This window comes from Bos taurus, chromosome 3 (genome assembly GCF_002263795.3).
Source record: "Bos taurus isolate L1 Dominette 01449 registration number 42190680 breed Hereford chromosome 3, ARS-UCD2.0, whole genome shotgun sequence".
In the NCBI taxonomy this organism is placed as follows: domain Eukaryota; kingdom Metazoa; phylum Chordata; class Mammalia; order Artiodactyla; family Bovidae; genus Bos; species Bos taurus.
In genome coordinates this window covers 10,174,298-10,183,640 of record NC_037330.1, presented here as the reverse complement: position 1 = coordinate 10,183,640, position 9,343 = coordinate 10,174,298, and the positions used below count along the sequence as shown (strand labels likewise).

The following is a 9,343-nucleotide window of genomic DNA, read 5'->3' as shown; positions in this document are numbered from 1 at the left end:
TCTTGTAGGTCTTTGGTAAACATTTCTTGCATCTTCTCAATCTTTGCTTCCATTCTTTTCCCAAAATCCTGGATCATATGCACTATTATTATTCTGAATTCTTTTTCTGGAAGGTTGCTATCTCCACTTCATTTAGTTGTTTTTCTGGGATTTTATCTTGTCCCTTCATCTGGGACATAACTTTCTGCTTTTTCATCATGATTAACTTTCTGTAATATGGTTTTTGTTTTAACTGCTGTGAAGTTGTCCTGCTTCTTGCTTGTTCTGTCTGCCCTCTGATGGATGAAGATAAGAGGCTTGTGAAAGCTTCTTGATGGGAGGGAATGGTGAGAGGTCAAACTAGGTCTTGCTTTGGTGGGCAGGGCCTTGCTCAGTGAAGATTTGGTCCAATTATCTGCTGATGGGTTGCATTGCCTCCCTGTAGTAGTTTGGCCTGAGGTGGCCCAGCCCTGGGGTCTATGGGCTCCATAATAGGATTAATGGCAAACTCTAAAACGGTTTATGCCAAGGGGGAACTTCCAGTGCCCCGATCCCTGTGATGAGCTCCTGCCAACCCACGCCTCCACAGGAGGCCCTCTAACCCTAGGAGGTAGTTTTGGTTCAGTCTCCTATGGGATCTTTGCTTCTCTCCTCTGAGTCTTGGTTCATGCAAAATTTTGTCTGTGCCCTCCAAGGCTGGCGTCTCTGTTCCCCCAGTCCTTTGGAAGGTATATAATCAAATCCTGCTGGCCCTCAAGGCCAGATTCCCTTAGGATTCCCGGTCCCTTTGCTGGATCCCTAGGCTGGGAAGACTGATGTGGGGTTCAGAACCTTCACAATAGTGGGAGAATTTCTTTGGTTTCATTATTCTTCAGTCTGTCAGTCACCCACCCAGCGGGTATGGGATTTTATTTTATCATGACTGCACCCCTCCTGTCATCTCACTGCAAACTCTTCTTTGTCTTTGGAGGTGGGGTACCTTTTTTTGGTGGGTTCCAGTGTCCTCCTGTCAGTGGTTATTCAACAGCTATTTGCAATTTTGGTGCTCTCAGAGGAGACAAGCACAGGTCCTTCTACTCCACCATCTTGAATTGCAAGCCTGTCAATGTATCCACATGTGCCTTCAGATTATCTATCTACCCTCCATTACCCCTCAGTCTCCCAGGTGAGAACCACCATTTAATGTTCCATTTCCCCAGCTTAATGCAAAATAGCAGTGCCCACATAGACAAAAATAAATGGAGTTAAAGAATGCTTCTCCAAAAGAGTTTAAGAAAATTATGGAAGCAAATGGTCTATGAAAGAGGGAAGCTGGATTCTGCAGTATGTCTCTGTTAGGATTTGAGGGAAGAAATATATCAGAGAAAATTCTTTGAGAATATGATAGAAAAGGCAGATTCACACTTGAGCACAAAATTTACTAAATAATTCCGTAAAGTTCAAAAGTCCCCTGAAGCCCTTATAAACACTACTCCTGAAGGCACTATGAACCTCAGGTTGAGAAACATATTCTATAGGGACAGCAGTGATGGTTACCATCGAGACTCCGATGTCAGCTATGATGTCACCCAACTATGAGAGCCTGCCACAAAGGACACTGGACAAGGAACCCCAGCCCTGCTGATCTCCTCACGTTGAGACCTATGGAACAGAGAGTAAATTACAGTCATACAGAAGATGCAATAGTACTATTTGTATAGTTCAGAACAGAGAAATAAAGCTGGAAAGAAAGGGACAAGAAGTGACCTGGGGATGAAATCATGACAGGAGTGTACAAAAAGACACATGTCCATATCAATGTTTCTTCATATCTCTCAGCTCTGCCTCAGAGCAGAGATAAACTAGTAATAAGATGCACAAAAAAAATATTCTTACAACCTTAATCATTGAGGATATAAAATAATGTAGCACAAATATGCTGATTTTTCTATACATTAGTATTGAGAGAAGGATGAAGTCTGCACTATTTTCTGAGAAAAGTGAATTCCAATGGCATTTGCCTTAGACTTTGGAATCAGAACAGCCAATATCTAAGACAACTACTTCAATGCCACTTCAGCTCCTAAATAGAAGTATGAAATCTGAAAGGCTTCCATAGGTTGAATAGAGAAGACTCTTTATAAAAAGTGCATCTGGATAAAAGTACAGTTACAGAGAACAGCCACCAATATGTTATCTCCCAGTTTAGCCTCTAGGGAACAACAGAGATTTTTGCTTTGATTTCAAATAAAGAAGAGAGACACATAGAAATGCATAAGAGCCAAGGAACTAACATGGATGGATAATAACAAGTGACAAGATGAGAATGAAGTAATTATTCAGCAATCAGTTACTATTGTTTCAGTTATTCTTTATCTGTGACAACTATTCTTCACGATACCAACAGGATGTTTAACTTGTTATAATAAAAATCAGTCAATTGAATATATAATTATGTATAATTATATGTGAAAGATATTTCTAATGCATTGACCTTATTACTTCCAAGTATATTTTCATATTAACATATAGCTTCTTGATGAAAGTGATAAAGGAGAGTGAAAAAGCTGGCTTAAAACTCAACATTCAAAAAACTAAGATCATGGCATCCAGTCCCATCACTTCATGGCAAATAGATGGAGAAACAGTGGAAACAGTAGCAGACTTCATTTTTGGAGCCCCAAAGTCACTGCAGATTGTGACTGCTGCCATGAAATTAAAAGACACTTGTTCCTTGGAAGAAAACTATGACCAACCTAGACAACATATTAAAAGGCAGAGACATTACTTTGCCAACAAAGGTCCATCTAGTCAAAGCTATGGTTTTTCCACTAGTCATGTATGGATGTGAGAGTTGGACCATAAAGAAAGCTGAGTGCCAAAGAACTGATGCATTTGAGCTGTGGTGTTGAAGAAGACTCTTGAGAGTCCCTTGGACTGCAAGGAGATCAAACTAAGGGAAATCAGTCCTGAATATTCACTGGAAGGACTGATGCTGAAGATGAATACTTTGGCCACCTGATGCAAAGAACTGACTCATTGGAAAAGATCCTGATGCTGGGAAAGTTTGAAGGCAGGAGGAGAGACGAACGACAGAGGATGAGACTGTTGGATGGCATCACCGATTCAGTGGGCATGAGTTTGAGCAAGTTCCAGGAGTAGGTGATGGAGAGGGAAGCCTGGCATGCTGCAGTCTGTGAGGTCACAAAGAATCAGACATCACTGAGCAACTGAACTGAACTGACTGATACCTTGATATGCCTAAAAACAATCAGTCAGTTCAGTCACTCAGTTGTGTTCAACTCTTTGCAACCCCATGAATCGCAGCACACCAGGCCTCCCTGTCCATCATCAACCCCAGAGTTCACTCAAACTCACATCCATCAAGTTCATGATGCCATCCAGCCATCTCATCCTCTGTCGTCCCCTTCTCCTCCTGCCCCCAATCCCTCCCAGCATCAGCGTCTTTTCCAATGAGTCAATTCTTCACGTGAGGTGGCCAAAGTACTGGAGTTTCAGCTTCAGCATCAGTCTTTCCAATGAATATTCAGGACTGATTTCCTTAGGATGGACTGGTTGGATCTCCTTGCAGTCCAAGGGACTCTCAAGAGTCTTCTCCAACACCACAGTTCAAAAGCATCAATTCTTCAGTATCCTTCACAAAATTTATTCCATATCATAATGTTTGTCTTCATTACTTTTAATTTTGCCTATGCTAATACGTGTGGTGGTAGCTCATTGTGATTTTAATCTGCGTTTCCCTAATGGCTAATATTGAACGTGTTCTCATGTACTTGTTTGCCATTAGTTAATCTTCAGTGAAATATCTGTTCAAATCTGTGGTCCATTTATAACTTGGTTTGCTTGCTTTCTTTTGAGTGCTTTTTTTTTTTTTTTGAGTGCTCTGTATATACTCCAGACCCAATCCCTGTTCACATTTGTGAAATGCAAATTCCTTCTAGGTTGTTGTCTTCTTATCTTAGTAGTATGTTCTGAGGGGTAGAAATTCTTAATTTTGATGAGGTTATTTATCTTTTTTTATCTTTTATGAACTATGCATTTGGTTTCATACAAAAAAAGCAACCTTTGCCTAACATAAAGGCACAAATATTTTCTCTTAAAAGTTTAGTAGTTTTTTAGATTTTACATTTAATTCTACCATATTTTTGAGTCAATTTTGTATAAACTGCAAGAGGTGGATAATAACTGGTGTTTTTACACATAGACATCCAGTTGTTCCAGCATGAATTGATAAAACACTTTCCATTCTCCACTGAATTGCCTTTGTTTCTTAAAAAAAAGAAAAAACAAACAGTTAACCATATAGGTATAGGTTTCTTTCTGGACTCTAGTTTGTGCCATTAATGTTTTTCTGTCTTTCTATCAATACTCTCTTGGTTACTATATTTTTAATGCCCTTTCTCTGTGTTATTATATCTTCATTTTTAATACTGTAGAGTACTTTTATGAAATTTGTAAATGCTTATATTTTATTTTGGCAAAAAAAAAGCCTTTAGATTAATAAAACCTACTTCTCTCTTGTAAAAAAAAAAAAGAAGTGCTCCCCTTTTCTGAGGCTCTTCATATTTCAATCAGCAGGAGTTAAGAAAACCCTTTCTGAAATGACTGCTACAGGGCAAGTGATTCAGCTTCTGAGAATGAAAGCCGTCCTTGGGCTGTCTCTGCTGCTTCATTTCCTAAGACCTCTTCCACATCTGTTCCAGCTGCCTCTTCTCACATCTTCTTACCAGACTACATCAAGGGTCTGACTGCCTGAGAGGAGCCAGGTAAAATGAAGGCCAAAAGAGGTCTCCAAACAGAACTCCTCAGGCACAGAAACAAGTAGTCTTACTCTGGCTTGGAATGATTCTTGTATCTGGTAACAAAATTCATCAGAGCAAAAACCTTGCTTTCTTCTTTGCCCCTACAGCATGAGAAAGAAAAGCATTTCAACTCTTTGACATTATTCTCCACACACATTGTATTTGATGAACTTGTGTATCGTGGCATGTTTGTGAGTAGACACATTACACTGAGCCAAAGGTCTCCTGACAAAACAATTCAATCTGTTAAGAACTGATTCTGCCCACAGCTCTACACAGGGCATCCTTGACCTCCTTGTTCCTAAGACTGTAAACAACAGGGCTCAGCAGGGGAGTGATGATGGTGTAGGTCACAGAGAGAAGAAGATCTTTTTCTATTGCATTTTCTGATTTGGGCTTGAGGTAGGCAATGGCGGCACAGCCGTAGTGGACAACAACCACAGTGAGGTGAGAGGCACATGTGGCAAAGGTCTTCTTGCGGCCCTCGACTGAGGATATCTTAAGGATGGAAGAGATAATGAGGATGTAGGAAATGAAGACCAGGACAACAGGCACAATAATCACAAATGAACTTACACCATAATTGATGATCTCATTGATAGTGGTATCAATACAAGACAGTTTCATGACTGGGTAAATGTCACAGAAGAAGTGGTCCACCATGGTGCCACAGAAGGGCAAGGTGAACATGGCCATTACGTGGAGAACTGCCATAACAAGGCCAGTGCCAAAGGACCCACAGACTAACCTAGCACACACGCCTTTGTTCATGAGGACTGTGTATCTCAGGGGCTTGCAGATGGCCACATAACGGTCATAGCCCATTACTGTGAACAAGAAGCAATTATTAATGGCCAACATGGCAAAAAAGAACATCTGAGTTGCACAGCTTCCCAAAGATATAGGCTGGTTATAAAAAATGAGACCAGAAAGCATTCGTGGGATGATGACCAGCGTGTACACAGTCTCGGAGCTAGACAGCATGCTGAGAAAGAAGTACATGGGAGTGTGGAGGTGACGGTCAATGCAGATGACAGTGATAACGATGATGTTCCCAGTCAGAGTGAAAATGTAGGTGGTGAGGAAAACCACAAAGAGGGTTATCTGGTGATTTCCAAAGATGGAGAATCCCAGGAAGATGAATTCTGCCACTTCTGTGAAGTTCTTTCTCTGCATTCTGCTATATCAGTGTCCTAAGGCAACAGAGAGAGGCAGTCAGCACGGGGAAAATTCCCATCAGCAACTTGACTTCATAGTAAAGGACAATGATAGCTGAATTGAGTGAGCACAGTTCCCCCTTTGTGACCAGAAAGCTCATGTAATGACCCCTGAATAGAAAGAGAAAACTCTGGTTGCTTCTGTGGGGTTTATACATGTAAACACAATCATGAGGTGCAAACTTGCCCTGCGCATGGAGACTTCTGAACAAATGCTCACAGCACTGATGTTGGGAGAGGGAAGATCGAGCCGGGAAAGAGAGATGCCCTGTGTCCCGAACAGTAATGAGGTCTACCACTTAAAACAAACTCCAGGAACAAGAGGCTTACTAATGAAGTGCAGGTCAAGAAAATGATAAAGATGAAAGTTTTGAGGGGCAATGATATAGCAGAAGGAAGTAATCTGAAAGATGAACTTTGATCAGTCATCACTGGATGGTGACAGGGCCACCAATAACTTTTACAAAGTATTTCAGTTGAGTTTCGAATCTAGAAACTTCAATTCAGAGAAAGAATGTGGTCCAAACATGTCATCACACCCTCAAAGAACTGCAGGACAATTTGTGCTGTGATCTCTCCACTGAAATTGTTCACTGAGTCCCGCCACAGTAATCTTTTTTGCTGACCTCAGTGGTCCTTTTTAAGAATGAAGTCAGGAAGAGAGACAAGTAATAGGGAGAACATGGTTTAGTTTCTACTATAGTAAGAAAGGGGAAGGACAATTCAAGCTGTGAACAGGGAATGTAAGCATCAGAGTTGAGAGGAGGAGGAGAAAGGAGTCTGCTGGCTGCTGGGATCTGAATTGGCTTATCAATTTTTAAAAATTTGGTGAACACAGAATTTTATATAATTATAAGAAATAGAGTGCACTAGTTCCCTCTACCAAAAAGCCAGAGTACACAACCTGTGTGGAGAATATACATTTGATTTTGTGGACAGTGATCATTCCATTGCTCTCCCTCTTTTCTTATTCAGAATTATGAAATAGACTTTCTCTCCCACCTGCCATAATTCCCTGAAAGTTGGTTTCATCATGGTCACTCCTACAAAACTGTTCTCTCAAATGTCAAAGAAGTCTCCATTGCTATAAGTGTCAGACTTTGCTTTTTCCTCTTTCTCTTTTCCCTCTGATTCATTTTACACTTCTGAAAACCGTGCCTCCTGGAAACATTCTCTGACCTTAGTTTCCATGACACCACACTAGTTTTCTCTTTTCTCAGCACTAATTTAGTTCTCTCCCATGAAGCTGCTCATTCCACCTATATCATAACGGAAATGCTGTTCTTTGGTCAATCTTTGGCCTTTGCTTTTTTCTTTCCACACTCTCCTCAGTTTTTCCAGTTATAATTTCTATGTTAATTGCTCTCAGATCCCTACTTCTATCATCAATCTTTTCCTCAAAGAATCCTCTGGATTCTTCTACTTATGGGTCTTGCTGATATAATACATTTTACTTTTTCAAAAACTAATAAACATTTATCCTCTTATATTTGGGACATACCCTCTACATCTTGGGCTTCCCTGGTAGCTCAGATGGTAAGGAATCTGCCTGCAAATTCAGGAGACCCGAGTTCAATCCCTGGGTTGGGAAGATCCCCTGGAGAAGGAAATGGCTAGCCACTCCAGTATTTTGCCTGGAGAATCCCCCAGACAGAGGAGCATGGCAGGCTACAGTCCATGGGGTCACAAAGAGTCAGACACAACTGAGCACCTAAGCACAAACACTCTTTATATTAACTTCTGTCTTTCTTGATGACCTCACCATTATTCCAGTCAACCAAGGTCAGTATTTTGGAGTCACTTGTACCTCATCATTGCATTCAGTGAAATTCTTTCTTAAATAATATCTATTGTCTCTTCCTTTCAACGATTCTTAAGGCTAAAAAATGTGCTGAGTTTGACATTACAGTAACTCATGTCATTGTTCCTGGTGATACAGTTCAAAGCACCCTGAAATGTATGCTTGGAATTCTCAGTGGATGCTGGATCCTAAAATTTGAATGGGTGAAAGCATTCTACAAAGCAAAGAATGTGAACAGGAAGAAAAGAATGAAATTCCTGAAGGACCACAGAAAAGCAGGATCAACAGAGAACAGCTGTTGCCAAAGCTGTTTGATGGATGTTACTTCTATTTGAGGGGACCCTTCAAACACCATTCAAAGGACAACCTTATTAAGCTTGTCACTGCTGGTGGGGGCCAGATCCTCATTAGAAAGCCCAAGCCAGACAGTGATGTGACTCAAACCATCAATACAGTCGCGTACCATTCCAAACCTGATTCTGATCAGCGCTTCTGCACACAGTGTATCATCTATAAGGACTTGTCTAATCATCGCCCAGAGAGGGTTCGGCAGGGCAAAGTCTGAATGGCTCCTTCCAGCTGGTTTATAGATTGTGTGAAGTCCTTTGAGTTGCTCCCTCTTGACAAATGAACTCGCACAGTGTGATAACCTAGGGACTGTACTGTTTTCATCAGTCACGTTTTTACAAATAGGTAGACTCATTCATCGGAGAAGGCGATGGCACCCCACTCCAGTACTCTTGCCTGGAAAATCCCATGGACGGAGGAGCCTTGTAGGCTGCAGTCCATGGGGTCATGAAGAGTCGGACACGAGTGAGCGACTTCCCTTTCCCTTCCCTATTGTCTCTCCCAATGTCTGGATTCACAATGACCCTCATAAGACTAGGGTACCAAATCCTCTAGTCAGGAAATAAAACCTGTTCCCATTCTAAAACATATATGGAAATGCAAAGAACTACAAAAGCCAAAGCAATTTCCCAAAAAAATTTAAAAACTTACACTATTGCAATTGAAGACTACAGTAACGAGGCAGCATAGTACTGGTATAAGGATAGATATACAGCTCAGTGGAACAAAACATAGATCAAAAATGATCCACATATATATGGTCAATTAATTTTTACAAAGTTTTTAAATATCTTAATAATAGTATTATCAATAAATGTTGCTGTTACAAACAATTGGATAGCTAGACAGAAAAAATAAACCTCAAATCTTACCTCATGCCATATACAAAAAAATCAAAGTAAATCAAAGACATAAAAGTTAAAACAAAAATTCTAGATGAAAATATGTGAGAAAATCATGACCTTGGAATGAGAAAATTTCCTAGACACAAAATAAAAAAGCATAAACTATAAAAGGACAAAATCACAAACTGAACTTCATCAAAATAAAGCTTCTATGCTTCAATAGACATTGTTAGAAAAATGAAAAGGAAAGCCACAGACTGGGAAAAAATATCCACAATATACACGTCTAAACTTGTATTCAAATGTATAAAGAATTCTTAGAGCTCAATACTAAGAGACATGTTTTTAAAT

General features: G+C 40.3%; 1 protein-coding gene and 1 pseudogene across 1 annotated transcript; one reads left to right on the top strand and one right to left on the bottom strand.

Moving 5' to 3' along the window:
- Nucleotides 1-5,027: 5,027 nt before the first annotated feature.
- On the bottom strand, nt 5,028-5,957 carry OR10J5 (olfactory receptor family 10 subfamily J member 5). The gene has a single exon (NM_001389816.1). The coding sequence runs from the start codon at nt 5,955-5,957 to the stop codon at nt 5,028-5,030; it is 930 nt and encodes a 309-aa protein (NP_001376745.1).
- A 1,904-nt stretch (nt 5,958-7,861) lies between these two features.
- LOC100848694 (BRCA1-associated RING domain protein 1-like) lies at nt 7,862-8,500 on the top strand (annotated as a pseudogene).
- The last annotated feature ends 843 nt before the right edge of the window (nt 8,501-9,343 follow it).